A 19,248-nucleotide genomic window follows, 5' to 3' on the forward strand; every position below is an offset into this window, starting at 1 on the left:
CTTCCAAAATAGTACGGCCTTCCGCGGCCTCCACTGGCGCGGTGCAGTAGCGGTGGAGCCTCCTCAAAAGCGGGGGTGTCCATGTAAGGAGGCTTCACCACACAACGAGCAGCTTGTGATGAGCACACATTATAGACGCGCTGTAGGCAGCAGATAGTGGATGGAAGCGAGGGGAACAGACATTTGCGCCCGAACAGCGAGATGCCTTCTAAAAGAAAAAAAGAAGACCAGTGACGTGCCAGTTAGCATCTGAACTGGCGCACAGCTGGGCTTGGTTTGCTAAAGTACGGTCGACAGCCGCAATAGTCATGGGCTGGTAAAAAAGCTCAGAAAATGAAACTACAGGGCAACGGGGCGACTACAATCTGCACAGCCCTCCTTCGTACCGAGTCTGAGTTAAATGGTTGGAAGGGCTACATTTTTCAGCTCGCGCGGCGCTGGTAACCTTCCGAATCTGACCTCGGTCGCCGCTGTTTCGCGTGCCAGGAGCGTAGGAACAAGACAAAAAGTCTGAATTATCCAAATATAAGAATCCAAATGTACGAATTAAGCGGCTTTAAAATACATTGGAAATATAGCTAGCCAAACCAAAACTGAAATTTATTTGAATTAACCAAAAGTATGAATTATCATGAGTGAATTATCGCGAGTCTACTGTATATGCATTGAACATGCCTTTCCACATAAAGGCACTAGAAGTTCACTGCATTCTGAGTATCATCTCCATTATGTCGCGATATTTTCGCATTGCCTGTCTCAGGCTGCTCATGAGGGTCCCTGTGACTTGTGCTGGCACTGCATATGAGTGCAGTTCTTGTTCTGCTCGTTCCAATAACTGCAGGTGTAGTGGTTGCCTTGACTACTTGTGTACCTGATTTGCATCTTCATTACTTCTAAACAGTGATCCTAGATCAACCAGCACTACATCCTGCCACTCCAGCACAGGTGGGACACTTCTGAGTGCCAAATGCAAACAAACCCTGCTCAAGACAGTTTTTAATATACTGAGACTCAGCACTGACCAAAAGCAGCTCACCTTGTTTTGCAGGAAGGCAGGGAAGTTGCGGCCATAATAGGCAACCCGGAAGTACTCGGGTTCAGGCCGTAGCTGACGCATGATGTTCTCATAAAAGGTGGCAATGCGCGCATGCAGCTCGCTCAGTTGCGCATAGTCAAAGGTCTCATTCTCGTACTGAGACAGCAGCTCCTTGCTGAGCGTGACACCGGCTTCCCAAAGTTTGCCCTTGTCAAAATAGTAGAGAATTTCATGGTACAGGCGCTCCTTCAGTTCACGGTTTGTCTCACACTGTGGGTATTTGGCACTGCGTAGTAGGCTTGGCAAACTCTCATCTGACCAGCACAGCAGCTTGGCATGTAGCTGCAGTGTAAAGGCTGCCTCTATGTAGTTGTCACACTCCAAATGCAGGTCACAGAGTTTGTGCAAGTATCGAATGTACATTTCCTGCCGGCTGATCTCATGGTAGAAGTCCTGCAAAGATCCAAAAGTAAAGTCTTCAAAGTGTTCCCACCTCACACGCACAACGCTTGCACACCAAGTAAAAATAAAACTGGGGAACCAATTCACACTGTCATTAACTGTTCTTCAGAGACAGAGATGCACAAAAATGGAGCTTTATGCTTTAAAAACCAAGATGCTAACAGACAGCCAAAAAAATATATTTTGGCCAAACACCCCACGGTAGTTTGCTTCATATATATTCTATCTGTAAATTGCTTTCTCATAAAAGCAGCTCAGAACTACTTAGTCACTTCATTATTGCCATGGTCAATAATTCTGCTTTCAATGTACAGTCTTCATCAACAGTATACAGCCCAAGGGGTCTGCTTCTGAGCCCTGCATCGCGGTCCCTTTTGCATACACAGGAACCCTAACCTCACATATGCCGGAACAACTTAAGTCCTCAACTTTCCCAAGCTTTGGACTGTCAAATGTGCTAAATATCTCCACTACGTGACTTGGAAGCCCTTGGGCTGTATATTTTTGACAAAGACTGTACATATACTGTTTCCACAGCCATGCTATAACAATAATCTGAATACAGGCTGGTCACAACCATATGTCAAACCCTTGAATTAGATCCCACGTCACGGTAAAAAGCATTATTTGGATATAGGCTGACTTCTGTATATAGGTGAAGAAAAAAACATTTAAAGACAAGAGTCTGTAAACATTTTATTGTACAAAATGCAGTACTTGCTTTAGCTTTAACTACAACTGACGGATGTTATATACTAGGTGTACTGCTTGGGCATCATAACCTTGTAGCAAGAGTGAACAGCCTAAAACAGCGGAAGTTTCTGCCAAACAATCCCAAACAAGACTCGAAAGTGCTTTTAGTGCTGTTTAAACAGCAGATCATTGACAGACCTAAAAGTGAACACTTATAAGCAAAAAACAGCCTAAACGAACAAACATTGAAAGAAACGGAGGGAATGCTTTGATGCTTCCATCAGATAACCGACTACAAATACCTGAACAGAGTTCAAGAAACTTAAGGAAACAATTGACCCTTGAGGATATAATGAAAATGCCAGCAGGATGAACATGCAAGACAGGCTACCTTATCATTATGGTCCCAGGCACATGTTGAAAGCCAATGCTGCCCTACCTGAATGTGCACAGTCTACCCCTGAACAGAGCTGTTGTGCGCCGGTTGTCACCAGGGCCATGCATCCATTATAAGGGTTTAAGCCACTTATTTACAAGTGGCAAGCAGTTGCATCAACAAAACTGCAGTTCCTGTACCTGCAGCAGGATTCTGGAGCTGGCTTCAAAACTGTACAAAAATGCTTCCCCCCCCCCCCCACATAACACTTGACTGAATGAATGCAGTAAAGCCCTCCTGCCTGCTCTCTCCCAGCCTCTTCTCCAATCCCACTGTGCAAGTGGCTTGCAATGTTGCACAGTGGAAACACAATCATTCCAGTGGAAAATATGTTCGACATAAACACTTTCCAGCCATACACTATGTAAAAACAGCATGAAACTTCATTTACGGACCACTATGGTATCAATTACTCTCATTCCATTTTTGAGCAGCTTCAACTTCCTAACCCTTTAAAGAAAGAAAAGTCACTTAATGCTGAAGTATATACAAAGGCCTTGCTTTGTCATGTTCAAACACACCACTGTCCCTTCACTCTCTATGTTACTACACTGCAAGCATGACAAAATGGCGTAGCCGCTACATCTAAGACCACATTCAATTATGTGCCTCACACAAGCCAAACACAAGCAGACAGATTCACCTCTTCCACCTCAAACAGCCTCGTAATGCAAGGATCTAAAGCAAGCCTACCAAATCACACCAAGGTCATTCATACGGTCATTTGGACAAGAAGGTAGAAAACATTATCTGGTAGACACTTTTATACAGCAAAATATTAATTTTCACCATGCTAAGAATGTTAGAACATGCAGCAAGAATTAGCAATTTTCAGTAACCATGCACACTGCCAGCAACCAATCAACTCTTACCAGCAGGCTCACGGTGCAGCTCATCCGGTTTTCTTTGTTCTCATCTGTAATAATGGTGCGGTACTCCAGGAGGCGTTTCATTAGTTCGACCACAGTGTTGATAAACTTCTCACAAGCATCACGAAGTGTGGCATGGTTTTCACACAAGCTGAACAGGCTGAAAAAGCAAAAACAAAAATTTTCTTACATACTACACAGCGTGGGCTGGACCAGATTTTGCACCATATAAAACACATAAAACTGAGCTGTCAACGCACAAGGGATGCATTCTCTGCGGATCCCGTGAGTTTATTTTGGTTTGGGCTAGTTGGTTCATGGTGCACTTGTAGAAACAGTCCAAAAAAGACAAGGATGAATGAAAGGAACACTTACAAGCAAGACTGATTCAGGCCTTTTTTGTCTTTTTTAAGGCGAAAGCCTTCAGTGCCTCATCGTTGTCGACAGAAGGCTGTCAGCAGAAGCTTGTCAGCAGAGGTGTCACGCTTTTGACGGGTGTCCACCGTGATATGTGAGATAGTTACTGCGTAATTTCCTTTCCTCAAATACAGTTTTCATTTTATTCATTATGGCCCCTCTTTCTCTTTCTTCTTTCACTCCCACTTCCTCCCTTCCTCTACAAACGGATGACGGGTGTCCACCGAAACATGCGAGACAGTTACTGCGTAATTTCCTTTCTCAAAAAGCGTTGCGTTCAAAGGGCAAGGCATCGTGCCGAACGGGTGGTGGCGTTCCGTGGACCCCCTGGCAGCGCTACAACACGCTGCTGCGTTCCACTCTTAAAGGCAAAGCTTAAGCATCATTATTAGTAATTAATTAGTATTTAGCCATTAATAAGTAATTAGACATTGCTTAGTAATTAGTCATTAATTATGTGTGACGTCATCCAGTGTTAGCGTCACCAGTGCCACAGAGGCAAAGTGGTGCAGAAAACGCTTTCACCTCTATGCACTTTAGACAGTCAAAGTGCCCCTGAATTTTTTGTGCAATGTTTCTACATGCTTACATACATACAGGGTGTTTCACCTAAGACTTTCTGCAATTTTTAAAAATAAGCTATTTGAATTAGATGCGCGCTTTTTCTGGCATAGCATTGTCAGTGGTGTAGTACATCATAATGCAGCTAAGACATGCTAACTAGCACGCTTGTTAACCAATATTTAATAGTTAACTTTTAAACTATTACCGTTGGGCTCCTTAATTATTGAGAGGCATGTAGCCCACCGTAAGTAATGTCCATATCCGTTTTTAGAATTTCGAGAACGCGATTATCCTCGGCGCTGTGGCCCAACAAATTTTGGCTATCTCGACGAGTTAGGTTCACTGGAGAGGTTGCTTTGCCTGCAAGCTTCTCAAACTGCATGTATTTTGGCGCGATGTAGGCGAAATTTATTGGGCCACAGCGCCGAGGATAATTGCGTTCTCGAAATTCTAAAAACGGATATGGACATTACTTACGGTGGGCTACATGCCTCTCAGAAATTAAGGAGCCCAACGGTAATAGTTTAAAAGTTAACTATTAAATATTGGTTAACAAGCCTGCTAGTTAGCACGTCTTAGCTGCATTATGATGTACTACACCACTGACAATGCTATGCCAGAAAAAGCGCGCATCTAATACAAATAGATTATTTTTAAAAATTGCAGAAAGACTTAGGTGAAACACCCTGTATATACACAATGCCCATGGAACTCAAGATAATGAAAAAAATAAAAATAAAAATGGGACACTCATCAAGAGCAAGCTTACATTTGCTTGAGAAACTCCTGATATTGCTGGTCCCCTCGTCCTCCTTCGACTAGAACATCTAACTTGGTGATCATCTCATTTTCAAACTGCGAAAAAAAAAAAGGGGGGGGGGGGGGGAGGGGGGGGATAAGAGAAAATACTATAGTCATAGTCCTTCAATGTTTTTTCTGGTCACGAAACTCCGGCCAAAGTTTCATATAGGGACAGCGCACGCCGCTAGTGGCGCAGCTGTCGGCGAGGGGGCAGAAGTCGCTGCGCGAGCCCTGCTCGCAGCGGCTGTTTTCCGGCCAACAGGCCCATATTCGCTGGGTAGTTGTGCTTTCTGGGGACCGGTACTTGGGCTTAGGATGAAGGCTACTTTACTAGTTATCACCTGAAAGTTTGGCTGCAACATCGAGACACTAAAAACCCTGTGCGATCGACGACGGCCGCCAGTAAACCTTGTTAGCGGCCGTTTTCTGGAAAACAATTAAAGCACTTACTGTCTCTCGTTGCTTTTTACAAAAAAGCGATTTTTGTACATTGGTCCAGCCTTCGCATTCATTTTTACCGCAACTTGCCTACAACGTCATCCTGGAAGATCTAGCATAGCGATCAGTAACATGTCTATATGTGTCTGGGTTGCGCCTGTCTCGACCGAGTCCTCGCTTTCATCGAAGTGCACAAGGCTGCTTAAGGCTGGCGTTTACCTTGTGAGAAATACTGCAATCTCAATAATGCTGAAAACAAGACGTTATGGCGGCATTTTAAGAAGTGGAGTGCGCGCTACAAAAGCGATCACATGACGAATGTACCAGTAGTTTAATGGTGCTATCTAAATTTTTTTTTTTTTGCTGACACTTTCGGAGGTGGCAAAGCCAGCTTCTGAAGGCTTTTGCTACATAAGCCATTTATTTACACTTTGTCACGCTGTGATTACGGAGGCGCAGGCGAGTGCAAGAAAACTGTGAATTTTTGTTGTTCATTGCTCATGTGGTGGCTTCGCGCTACCAAAATAAGAGACAAGCGGTGAGTGGTCACGCAATAAACCAACAACGAGCAATGATAGAAATCACGGAGAAACATGTACAAAAAATAAAAAGCGCTAGGGGTTCAACGTGGTTAAACCGAGCAGACGTGCGAACGCATGTGTTTAGCCTCTTTGGCTCATGGTTTTGCTTTGCTGGGTCGTTGGCACGTCTGGCGACGATGAAGTTGAGCTCTGATCGAGGTTAAGCTGGTCTGATGTGTTCGTTCCGAAGGTGGACGTTGATGAAGACTGTGTACAATGCGTGCAGCGAGAGAGTGTGTTGCAGTTCAGTTTTTTCCTGTTTGGGTCTGCACAAAACCCTGGTCAATCTCCTAACGAGGGTATGTGCCATCGTTTTTGAGGCAACAACAACAACAACACGAGGCGTGATCAGCTGCTGCGATAGCACAGTGCTCTCGCGATAGCACGTGCTCTTGTGCCAGCGAAGCTGATCCGTTCGCGCTGCCGGGAGTTCGAAATTTCCAGTTGCGGCATTATTTATTTTATTTCTGCACCCTTAAATTCAGGGACGCCACAAGATTCTAGCTTGGGTTTGACCCCATAAAGTAGTGCTTTCGCACCAAAAGCCATCAGCACATTGAAGAGTAAAGCTGTCTGAAATGCAACATCGTCACAGATTCATGCCCAAGTATGCTGGTAAGCCTTCGAATATCTGTGGGACGGCGCCGGGCCTGAGTTTCAGTTTCTCGCATTGCAGCGACACTGCTCCCCGTTGATCACAAACTCGTGAGACGGAATCCGTGGGGCAAAACGCCTCTCGCAGAAAAGAATACGTTTAGAGTCGAAGCTAAATCGACCACTTTCCTGTCGGGGTATCGGCCGCTTCCATATTTTACGCTGCTCGGCGTCGCTCGGCAGACAGAACAGCGAGGCCTTTTCCTGCGTACCTCCGTAGCCAGAGCGGTAGCCCGTCACGCAGCAAGTATTCGGCATCGCAGGCTTGACGTCACATGCACTGTACGTATTTTGCAAACGAAGGCAAGGTGAAAAGAAAAAATAGTTGGTGCCGTACCGCCGGCGACCCATTCGCAGCTGTTGAGACGCTCGCTTCCTCGCGTCGCTGCCTCCACACTTTAGCCCCCACAGGACTCTTAGCGCCGCTTTGTGGAAGGCGCGGTCAACATATGAAGCTCTTCCACAGCGTTACGGAGAAGTTTCATGACCATAAAAGAATTGAAGGACTATGCTACAGTCTAATAAATGTGATGAAACCACAGCAGAGAATAAAAAAAAAAGTTTTTGGCATTCGATGCATACAGTGAAGGAGTCCAATTAAAACATGCTCTTTGTATGTGGCAGCAGTTCACTGCAGCACTTCGCTTTTACCTCACAGTTCAACATGTACAGCCTTTGCCAAAAGTAACCAGGCTGCATGGTTTGCTTCTCATTCGTATAGCATAGAGCCCTTGCTGCTTCCCTAATGATCAAAATGTTTTTTGTAAGGCGAGGACAAGGGTTCCCCTTACCATACAGAGATTTAGAGTTTGATGGCTGGCATAATAGCTTCCATGTCGACTGAGAAACAAACCGTCCTGCCTGGTTACTTTTGGCAAAGACTGTAGATATACAATCTAGGTTTTGCAGTGAGCTCTTTTAATGCTGAAAGCAGAAAGTAAAGCTTTTGCGGGTGGCGCCAAATTTCAGGCTTGATATTTTCAGCATGTCAAAGACCAAGAACAACTTACACAAACTGTCTACATTTGCCAATATTACTGGAAAGACTTTATATACTATTCACATACAGCCACATCTACTGTATTAGCGCTACTGCCATTGCAAGAAGTTGCTCCAATTCATTTTATGGTCTGGACTATTCAGAACACCATGTCTGTGTAATTTATGAAATTAACAGGTCCAAACTAACTAGCTGAACTGCAACAAGATCAACACACCTCTTGGAAGTTGCCCTTGATCTCCAGGTTGTGCACGTAGCAGTCATCCTGGTGGTAGGAGACCGCCTTGCGTGGGGAGTAGAACTCACATTGCATCATGTCGAAGAAAATGGGAATAGTAGCCTTGCGTAGCTCTGCTTCGGGGATCATGGTCATCTCAAGGAATGGGCCCACCATGCCGGGAACAAAGCGAATCTTGTGCTGGCCTGCATTTTGCAGTTACATGGAAGATATACAATAAGGTCAAAGCAAGCATAGCATAGCTGCTGGTCTGCTTTACCTATCAAGAAAATACCTACACACATCATCCCTCATTAATCATTCTTCAACACGTAAACATGAGAGCAAACTATACAATGCAGGCACAACATTATCCTCCACAGCTTCTATACTGACACTGTACTGAGCATGCTATGGTCATGACGCACTAGTACGTATTGCATTACTGTGATAAATAGGCCACCGATTAATTGTGCTGTATTTTGTTACATATGACATCACAAAAATGCAAGTGACAAGCAAAAAATTTATATGCCTCATTCTACCAGCCATGTTAACATCCAAGTTCCGGTCTCTTCAATCTCAACCTTTTGATGCCTTCTATGTACTAAACCTAGAACCTTAAAGAATGGTCACTTTTCAGGGGCAACAACACTAAAAAAATAAGGTGGTGTCAACATATGCATATGCTGCCCAAAACGGTCAATTTCTGCTGGAGTGTTTCACATATCTTTGATGTTTACATTGCAGATTTTGTTTTCAACTCACTGATAACTTAGTTATCAAATACAGGTTTCAAGAAATTAAACTAAGAATGCTACGGTAAAGCACGGACATTCTTCGTTTGCATTTCTACCTGAATTAATAAAACCTGTGCTTTCAAAAGTCACTACTGCTTCACTGAAAGTACTGCAAACAGAGAAATTTGATCCCCAAGATAAGATAGTTAGTTATATGGGGTTTTATGGCGCATAAGCAACTATGGCTATCATGCGCCAAACACAAGGTTAGATGATGTTATGTCAAGTGTATAGAGGTTACATTATAATAGATTTAAAACATTGGCTTTCTTTAGAAACTTACAAACAAGTGAAAACTCGACAAGTGTTTGCTCGCCTAAAAGCAATGCGGGATAAAATGGAATGTGTTCGTTGTAAAATACCGTAAAAATTTTTTTTCTAAGTTCTTCGAGACGCGAACAAGAAATTAAAATGTGATTTACTGCGAGCTCCTCACCACACATTTCACACAGAGGTTTGTCTTTTTTTGTTAATAAGAAGTCATGGGTGATGCGTGTGTGACCTATGCGTAAACGACATAAAATTACTTCGATAAAACGCTCTTTATGGCGGCATGATTTCCATTCTTTTAAAATGGGCTTTATGGTATGCAGCTTGTTGTGTCCTTCATTTTCCCCAAGAAGCTTGCCACTTGGCTCTTAGTCTGCTATGCACTAACTTCATGTAATCTCTAGGAGGCAAATTCACATGTTTTATTTCCATGGTTCTGGTTTGTGCAGCGCACATGTCGGCTCTCTCATTGTCCCTAATGCCAATGTGCCAAGATAAGAGATATGTGACATACCGCAACAGCACGTGTTTTAGTATGCAGCAAGCATGGGCCCAATACCAGTTATGTGAAGTAAAAAGTTCATGCCAAACAGTGTTAGCTGGTTTCTAGTAGTTGCGGCAAGTAGTATACCACTTCTTAAGCAGAACAGAGGTGCTAAAGTGATGTTTGGTCATGATCATAGGGAAGAGTGCTTGGCACTTGGCCTTTGAGTAAGAATGTGAAAGGATTCCTGAAATCCTGACAATTTTTACTGCATTTTGTGTGTTCTCACTCGTTGAAAATCAAGCAGGCAAGTTGTATCATCTGTTGACTATGAAGCAGCACCGCTTGTGGAACCTCTAACCTCAAGAATCATTTGAAGGCAACTTGCATCAGCAGAATTTGTTTGGTTTATAGTTTATGGGGGTTTAACGTCCCAAAGCGACTCACGCTATGAGGAACGCCGTAGTGAAGAGCTCCCGAAATTAACCAGAATTAACCACCATTAGAAAAAAATTGCCTACTTGTGCCCCCAAGGCTTTCCCTGTCCTCTTATTCCTACGATGCCAGCGCCGTGAAGTGCTCGTGATGCTCTGACCAGTGACTGGAGCATGCCATGCTTTACATATTTCTTCCTGTGCGTGTACGGTGGTTGCTGCTGATGCAAGCATGTGGCTAAGTGTTTTCTTAGCTCGCTCTCTCTGCTGGCCTACTCCTATTGGCTCCTGCTATTTCTGACACTGAAGGGATCTGACTAATAACTCATCTGCTTGCGACTACATGCAAGAAGCAGAAATAATGTGCAAGAGGCATGAAGGCAATCATCCACGTGAAAAGGCAGGTTGTCCCCTGTGCAGAGAACAGTCATGTCTGGCTTGGATGTTCATCAGTACACAACCTACAAATCAGGGTAATTGAATTTCTATACTGAAAATATGCTTCAGAGGCACTTTTAAATTCCAAAGCAAATCACTCCTCTGTGCAAAATATCAGGGCAGATTTTTAGGCTCTTTTTTTTTAAACGGTTTACTCTGTGCGTTCCATTAGTGATGAGCAGCTAAAAGACGACAAGTCAAGACAACGAAAGTAACGCCATACCAAGGTTGAACCACATCTTCCGTATCTCAAAGGCCGTTTCTCGTCTCATGTCTTTGTACCTGAAAAAAAATGCCTAGTTTATAGGAGGCAGACAGCACCTAGTAGACCCAAGGAAAGATCAAAGTGAAATGACAGCGGCCAGATACAAACCTTGCAATAATCTTGTTTCGCTTGTTGTGCGAGAAGTTCTCCAGCTGCAGTGCCTCTTGAGTGAGAAAGGCTATGGCACAATGGAAGTAGTTGTTCCACACCTGTCGCAAGAACGAAATCAGAACTGCTCATTCTGAAACATGACAACATTGTTGCCAGAAAAACAGATACAGACCTGGTAATCAAAGGGGTTGGTGAAGCGGTCTCGAATGATACATGAAAAGTGACGCAAAGCCTTCAGCATGACACTAGCAAAGAAGAGACATGTATAAGTTCCCAGAAGACACAGTTGAGATGCTTGCGGATTGTAAAGCACAAGTTGCAAGCTGCAAGTACCTGTTCTGAAGCATTATCATGTCATTCCAGTCCCTGGGGTAAACATTCTTACTGACCAGATCTTTAAAGACTAGCAGAATTTCCATTAGGAAGTCAAGGAGGTCAGTAGATGTCGGGAAATGGTCGAGGTAGCTGTGGTAGTGGTACTTGGCCATTTGCCTCAGTATTGCAATCATAAGAGCCACTATGTTGCCCTTGATAGAAAGAAAAAAAGAGTAATCTCAAGGTACACAATTCTGAAATGTAACCATGAGAAACAGGTTTGCAGTTGACGTGTACATACCACAATAAGTGAAGACCGGTCAGTCCGAATTACAGTCTGGATCACAGTCCTCAGCACCGAGTGCATGACCACTGATATGTCTTCAACAGTCTGGGCCCGGTCGTGGCCATGAAGGACCACCATGATGTCACTTAGTATCTTGACACACAACTCTAGCTCCTCCCCTTTCTCCATGAGAAGTTGCACATGCTGGTTGATCACGGGCAGAAGAATGGCACGGCACTCTATGTGGAACAGAATTATCAAATATGTTAATGTCTTGTGAATACAGAATTCATTTTGCCTTTAACCCTTTAAGAGGCTTTGTACACAATTGTGTACATTGAGAACTCGCAGTTTTTTCTTAGAGTGTGCTCTACTTAAGCCCCGATTCCTTTGTTTCAGGCAAAATTAGCATCGTTCATATTTCAAACAGGATGCATTTTTAGCTAGTGAGCACCACAAATAATTTGAATCAGGACTTTTGTCTGGGCCAGTTGGTGCATTGCTAATTGACAGAAAAAAACACAAAAGAACGTGGACAAGAGGGAACACACAAGACAGGATGGATGCTGTAACCCCATCCCCAGCCATAACCCTGGTGTGTTACGGCTGCCATGAGCTGCTGCAGCCCTGGTTAACCTCACTGTCGTAATGACCTGCCAGTCAAGCAGTGCCCGTCCTGTCTTGTGTATTCCCTTTTGTTCATGTTCTTTTACGCTGTGTTTTCAGTCAGCGCAAATAATATTGCTCAAAACAGTCAGCGTAATAGCACATCCTCTTTTATTTGCTTGCAGACAGATTTCGAAATAAGCACCAATGTCAATCTTTTTTTCTTCTGAATTTCTAGCATCATGTGCACCTTCAAGAATGTAAATGATTCCGCTATCCCAAAGGTGTTAATTTCACAAATCCTTGTATTTTATTACTGGCTTTCATACAATCTCATCATCATCATCAGCCCGACTACGCCCACTGCAGGGCAAAGGCCTCTCCCATGTCTCTACAATTAACCCTGTCCTTCGCCAGCCGCGGCCACCATATTCCCGCAAATTTCTTAATCTCATCCGCCCACCTAATTTTATGCCGCTACCTGCTACGCTTGCCTTCTCTTGGAATCCACTCCGTTACCCTTAAGGACCAGCGGTTATCTTGCCTTTACATTACATGCCCTGCCCAAGCCCACTTCTTCCTCTTGATTTCAACTAGGATATCATTAACGCGCGTTTATTCTCTCACCCACTCCGCCCGCTTCCGATCTCTTAACGTTACACCTATCATTTTTATTTCCATAGCTCGCTGCATTGTCCTTAACTTAAGCTGAACCCTCTTTGTTAGCCTCCACGTTTCTGCCCCATAGGTGAGTACCGGTAAGATACACCTGTTGTATACTTTTCTCTTAAGGAATATTGGTAAACTGCCATTCATGATCTGAGATAACCTGCCATATGAGCTCCACCCCATTCTTATTCTTCTAGTTATTTCCCTCTCATGATCTGGATCAGCTGTCACTACCTGCCCTAAATAGACATATTCTCTCACTACTTCCAGCACCTGGCTACCAATTCCGAACTGCAGTTCCCTTGCTAGGCTGTTGAACATTACTTTGGTTTTCTGCATGTTACAAGCTAACAGTTTGTAAAAAATTTTCTATAATCACGTGAAAAATTAGCCACTGGTGTGCTCCGTTGGAAAACAAATGCTTTCTTGAGGGCTGGACATACTATTTAGGCAGAAAAAAAAATGTTTTAGACAAATGATAAATGGAGCTTGAAAGGTCTAAACACAGAAAGAAACGCAATGTGGTCTTCAAAAGCTTTTTGAATTCCTAAATAAACAAAGGCAACAGCTAAGTCTGCAGCCCATATTTGCCAAAACTTTTCACTGACAATACTGTAGGTGGTAGCCAATGGGAAAAATACCCAAGCGAAATCATTTGCCCGAGATTGTCTCCACAATTTAAAATTTAGGCCAGACTTTCAAAACTGCCCTACCCTCTTTGCTGACCAAGAGTCTCCAATGAAAGACTAAGTACAGCAACACCAAAGGCCTGGAGTTGGAATATTGAATAGATGATGAGTGCGAAGAAAAAAAAAAAGAATAAAATAAAAAAATAAGTGATGTCAGTGCTTTTCTTTCTATTGACAACCTGGGCTTGCTCCCAAAATTAAGTTGTCCCGCTACTCCCAAAGATGTTTGGTTTAGGGTTTGGTTTAGGGTTTGTTTTATGGTGTTTTACGTCCCAAAGCGACTCGGGCTATGAGGGACGCCGTAGTGAAGGGCTCCGGAAAAGAACCACCTGGGGTTCTTTAGCGTGCACTGACATCGCACAGTACACAAGCCTCGTGAATTTCGCCTCCATAGAAATTCAACCTCCACAGCCGGGATGAAACCCACGTCTTTCAGGTCAGCAGCCGAGCACCATTACCACTTAGTCATCACGGCGGGTGCCGACTTCAATGTTTTGAGATCCATCGACTCGCTCCCTGCTTTGCGTGCCGATAGCAGTGGCTGCATATGATATGGTTGTAGAGTTCTTGTGCAATGCTCGAAGCAGCCGTTCAGCAATATGTGCAAAGTAACCGAACCAGCGCGCACCAAGGCTACCTCGAGGGTACATTTCAGCGGTTCCCTTGAGCTGAGAGGGTTGGCTCGCAGCGCCCCCGGAGAGTTGCGGCGATAGGTGGCAACTGCCCCTCATGCACAGGCCGTAAGAGAGAGTGAGCACGCACGTCGAGACCGGCCGTGCCACAGTATCACAAAGGGGATTGTACTGAAAACTAGGCAGTGGCAATAAAGCTTCAAAATCCGCCATGACAGTGCCAGATGATGCCCTGTGCCAGTAGGCTGGGTGCAGCACAGCAGACGCATTTTTACCAACCAGCGTGTGAGCACTGATGGCGCATGATACAGTAGTGGGAACTGTACGCAATATGCTAATAGTAGTCTCTATTATGCTTGTGCCAAAGCTAGTGATCTGGTTTCTTCGCTGCCTAGTACTTCATTCCTTGCCTCAAGGCACTCTTCCATGGCCAGTCCACCGCTTGTGCTTATTCCATGACACTCCCTCGACACATGCTCTGCACCTGTCCAGCAGGGTGTCCGCACGGGACACGCTCTTTGCAAATGTGCGCTGGTTGCCTGCACTCCCATTTGTCGCAATTTCCCCAGATTTCACCTGGCATTTGAGAAAGAAGACCCATTTTGACTTGTCTCTGAAAATTTCACACATAAACTGTGTTGCCGTGATCTAAGAACATGGGTCACCACGCATGCATTCCCGCATTGGCGTAGTCTAGGCGTAGCATGAGTGACATCGCTACTTATTTTTTCTTTTGGAGTCTCATGAATAGAGACCGGATTTTAGGCAAATGCCTATTTTTTTCAACGCTTCGTAGGCGCACCATTTTTACATATGAGCACGAATTAGGTGTTAACAATATGTTTAATACTCTTTTTATAGTGCCTATAAATGCCTATTTTGGGTGTCAGTGCCTATAAATGCCTATTTCCGACGTTGGTGCCTAAAAATGCCCTATTTTACAGAAAAGGGGCCTGAAATACGCTGTGGTTTTGCTTTCAGATTCTGTTTACTTTCGAATCCATTTCGGTTTTGAGTGGAACACACACGTGGCAACATTAGATGACCTCGTCAGTTGGCTGTGGTGAACACTGCACCTACGCCGGCTGCGTGCACGATACCAACCACATCAGCCGAAAATATCAAAGCAACCTTTTTCCTATTTTCTGCCATTTTATCGTGGCAGCTTGTTGATGGCTTTGGCTGTTATAGTGGTAGTTCCTATCAAACCAAAAACCTCTCAGAGACGTCTAGCTAGACGTCTCTGAGAGGTTTTTGGTTTGCTGGGTTGACCAGATGGCACCACATTTCGGAAAGTATACGGAGTAAGTTATAGGTTCGTCCAAATATTCCGAGTTGGTTCTAATTGAAACCAACTGTACAATGTTCCATAAACCTGTTGAAACAGTTTAACTGGTTAAAATTTCCACCTGGGTAACCTGCCTTATTTTCGTTCCTTGTGCCCCAGCTGCATGCCATCTTCATCAAATGGCATTTGGTGGTAATCTTGTTTGAGCAGGCCACACTAGACAGCTGGCAGTCGTGCGTGCATATGAAAACGCATTCATGCACGCACGCATTCGTGCTTGTCTGCTACTGCTTCCATAGCTTTAACAGTGATTTCTAGATGGAGGATGTTTACTTTACCATGGATCCTCGTGGATATCCGCAGGCCCGTGCAGAACAATGATTCTTTTCGGCATATTTCGCATCAAGCAGCACTGTGTGTAACATTTTCTAACATCTTCTATTTATGGTTTCCAGACTCTTCTAGTGGCAAGCACCATTTGATAGTAGCGTGGCTCCAGACACGTGAAGCCACAAACTATAAAACGCTGTTTACACAAATGACAACATATTTATTTATGTTGAAACATCGTGTATGCCTGCAATAAATAAGTTCAATTCCTGTGTGAGTGAAGACTGAACCCATTTGTCAGATGCTTTGAATTGACAATGTTTCTATCAATTTCTAAATACATGGCCTCCTGTTAAGGTGTTCATTGCTTCTGCTTTTGTACACGACAAGCAAATTGTTTCTTCCGAGGTATACCAAAGTGTTATAAAAGGGTTGGTAACCGTCCCTTTTGCTCTGCTGAAGCATGTGTATTGTACGTAAAGTAGCGCGACAGCCTTAAAAAAATACGGCTTCTAATGTTCACACCTTGCTTTGTTTTATTTTACGGCAGATATTGCGCGCTGAAGTTCGGAACTGTGTGCACTTTTGATAAAGTTTATAGTGCCTATTTTTCTCCGTTTGGTGCCTAAAATGAAATTTTAGCCGCCTATTTATGGCGCCTAAAACGTGCTTTTTAGTGCCTAAAAATCTGGCCTCTACTCATGAAACAAGAAGAAAAACCAAACTTTCGCTCAGAGAATGCTCCCAATGCTCCAGATATGCTTGAAACTAATTTGAACTCACACAAGTGCTCGTGCTAACAAAAGTTAGCTTGACAAGGTGGCAATGCCCAAAAAACATGAAAATTTAGTTTAGTTTATGGGGGTTCAACGTCCCAAAGCGACTCAGTCTATGAAGGACGCTGTAGTGAAGGGCTCCGGAAATTTCGACCACCTGGGGTTCTTTAATGTGCACCGAAATTGCACAGTACATGGGCCTCTACAATTTTGCCTCCATCGAAATTCGACCGCTGCGGCCAGGGTCGAACCCACGTCTCTCAGGTCAGCAGCCGAGCACCATAATCACTGAGCCAGTGAGGCAGCTGAACATGAAAATTGGTAAATATGTGAGGTGCATAAGCGAGAAAAACGAAAGTGTCAGTTGGAGTTGTCAACTTGTGGGCTAAGCTTACTCAGGTGAGTGGCAACACAGAACCAGTGCAGCATTCATTCACAATGGGACTCTTTGGGGTCCCAACCAATTATCGACATTGCATTATCTGGTCAGCGGTGCACTGATTGCTCAAATAATTCAGTAAAATTAGCATGATAAATTTTGGGGCAGCCTAAAATCTGCAAATAAGAAGAGGGTTCAAATAAGCGGATTTTTAATTATGGACATTTTATTGTCTACATTTGCCTTTATCCCAGCAGAAAATGAAACCAGCTTTACAACTTCGTTGTTCTGCGAATCCCAAGGGAACATTATTTGAAGTTAGCAGATTCAAAAAATAAATATGTTTGCTTTGGTTTTATGGGGTTTAAAGTCCCAAAAGCGACTCAGGTCATGAGGGACGCTGCAAGTCCCAAAAGCGACTCAGGTCATGAGGGACGCTGCAGTGGAGACCTCCAAATAATTTCGACCGCCCAGGGTTCTTTATCGTGGATTAGTATCACACAATACGTGGGCTTCTAACATTTCGCCTCCGTAGAAATGTGACCGCTGCTACCAGGATCGAGCCCATGTCCTTCATGTCAACAGCCGAGCACCATAACTAAAAAATAAATATAGCTTACCTGGAAACTTGAACAGCTCACTATGGACAATGTCATTTACACACATCATCTTCTGCTTTGTGAGCCTTTCAGGTGGCAGATTGTTGAGCAGCTCTGTGACAATATGGCTGGAAAATAACAGTGCAGATGAAGCAGCAATCTCGCATGCCAAGCACTGCTCACCTCAGCTGCTCAGCATTGAAGACATGCAGGATGTCTGGGATAGTGGCGGGAAAGTACTTCAGACAAGCACCCTGAATCAGCAGCACAGTGTCAGCTTTATACAGCATCATCCCAGTGATGGACTTCAGCAGCTGCTCTAGAGAGAGCTCAAACTGCTGAGTTCCTTTGCCTTCATTCAAGCTGAAAACAGAAGCGAAATTGTGTTACCCTCTCACGTAAGCACCTATGTAAGCTTTATCTCACATGCGATGAACGAATACATAAAGGGTAAAAATTGCAAATGAAGTACTCATTCTTCCCCCATATGCACCCCTATGCAGTCATTTTTATGGGCGGTGATCCTCCCAGCTCTCAGAAAATGGGAGCAATTTAATGAAAATGAAACCAATTGGTCCACCGATCAGACAACCCTTTATTAGGATATTTATCAACAGATGGCACAATCATACTGTTTACCACCTCTCAATATGCTGCAAACCATTCTCCCAAGACACCACAGTCCCAACATTCAGAAAAAGCACGAATGACCCTGAGTGCGCGTGCTTGGCTTGCGATTTTGAAGATGTGTATGATGGCGTCATGCAGGCATAGAGCAGAATATAACAAAAATTTTCCTACAGTTCCAATACACTTAGATGATGCCGATCAGCTAAGACACTGCAGTCCATTGTTACTATTAGAAGAGGATTTGAAAGCTTTCACAGGAGTGAAATGTTAACCTTTTACAAATTACCTGACGCTTCACACTTCAAACAACTATAGCCACATTTTCCTGTTTTCGGTGTATAAGCCTCTGTTTCCTTCCGACTTTTTGGCCTATGCGTCTTAAATACAACCAAAAAACTATGTGCCACCATGTGTCACATTTTGCTGTGCCCAGTAACTATCTTTGAAAATAAAATGGATTTGTAAAGAAGAAAAGATCAAACTATTTTACGATGTTATCTTATGGGCAGAATCACAACCTCACCACAGCTGGACTGAATATGGCAGCTGCTACACCCAGTCCAGTCCAGCCATTAATTAAAAAGTTTCGATTTCAGCATCAATTCCATCAACGTCGCTTCCGTATCGTGCATTGCTCTCGCTCAACATAACGCCGCATACGAGTTTAAGGAGTTCCAATGAAAAACTAAAGTTGGGTGCCGTTGAATATGTGCTGAAGAATGGAAACTGGACAGCAGGGAACAGTTTGACGCGAGTTAAAAAATGATCCTGGACTGCTGCAAAGCTGCAACAGTGCTGCAGCTCATGAAGCCAACAGAAAAGTGTGAGCGTGAAACAGTGTGTGAAATTTGTGCTCCATGTTTTGTTAACCTCTCTGTGACCCCCCCCCCCCCCTGCTGTAATGCCTGCAAAGGTAATGCAGGTATTTAATAAATTAAAGAGAGACCGCAGGATGAAGGCACGTTAGCCAGAGGTCTAGGATAGTCTGCACCCAGCAGCTGCCGCAAGCTAGTATTCTTTTCTTGCTCTAACAAAGGGACCCTCAACGCATTTTTACAGCACTTACCAAATAAACAAGT

At 43.9% G+C, this 19,248-nt stretch overlaps 1 protein-coding gene across 2 annotated transcripts in view; it reads right to left on the reverse strand.

Moving 5' to 3' along the window:
• The window catches only part of mbc (dedicator of cytokinesis protein myoblast city), an 81,070-nt gene that overhangs the window by 21,602 nt on the left and 40,220 nt on the right, over window positions 1–19,248 (reverse strand). For both annotated transcript variants that reach the window (XM_089579032.1, XM_089579033.1), the window contains exons 23-33: window positions 17,723–17,902; window positions 17,561–17,667; window positions 11,587–11,810; window positions 11,304–11,497; window positions 11,143–11,215; window positions 10,968–11,068; window positions 10,818–10,876; window positions 8,169–8,374; window positions 5,247–5,332; window positions 3,500–3,656; window positions 1,037–1,489 (exon numbers count right to left, since the gene is read on the reverse strand). In XM_089579032.1, the coding sequence (XP_089435158.1) occupies window positions 1,037–1,489; window positions 3,500–3,656; window positions 5,247–5,332; window positions 8,169–8,374; window positions 10,818–10,876; window positions 10,968–11,068; window positions 11,143–11,215; window positions 11,304–11,497; window positions 11,587–11,810; window positions 17,561–17,667; window positions 17,723–17,902 (1,840 nt within the window). The remainder of the gene's footprint in view (window positions 1–1,036; window positions 1,490–3,499; window positions 3,657–5,246; window positions 5,333–8,168; window positions 8,375–10,817; window positions 10,877–10,967; window positions 11,069–11,142; window positions 11,216–11,303; window positions 11,498–11,586; window positions 11,811–17,560; window positions 17,668–17,722; window positions 17,903–19,248) is intronic.

This window comes from Amblyomma mixtum, chromosome 3 (assembly GCF_055824585.1).
Source record: "Amblyomma mixtum isolate Tamu chromosome 3, ASM5582458v1, whole genome shotgun sequence".
In the NCBI taxonomy this organism is placed as follows: domain Eukaryota; kingdom Metazoa; phylum Arthropoda; class Arachnida; order Ixodida; family Ixodidae; genus Amblyomma; species Amblyomma mixtum.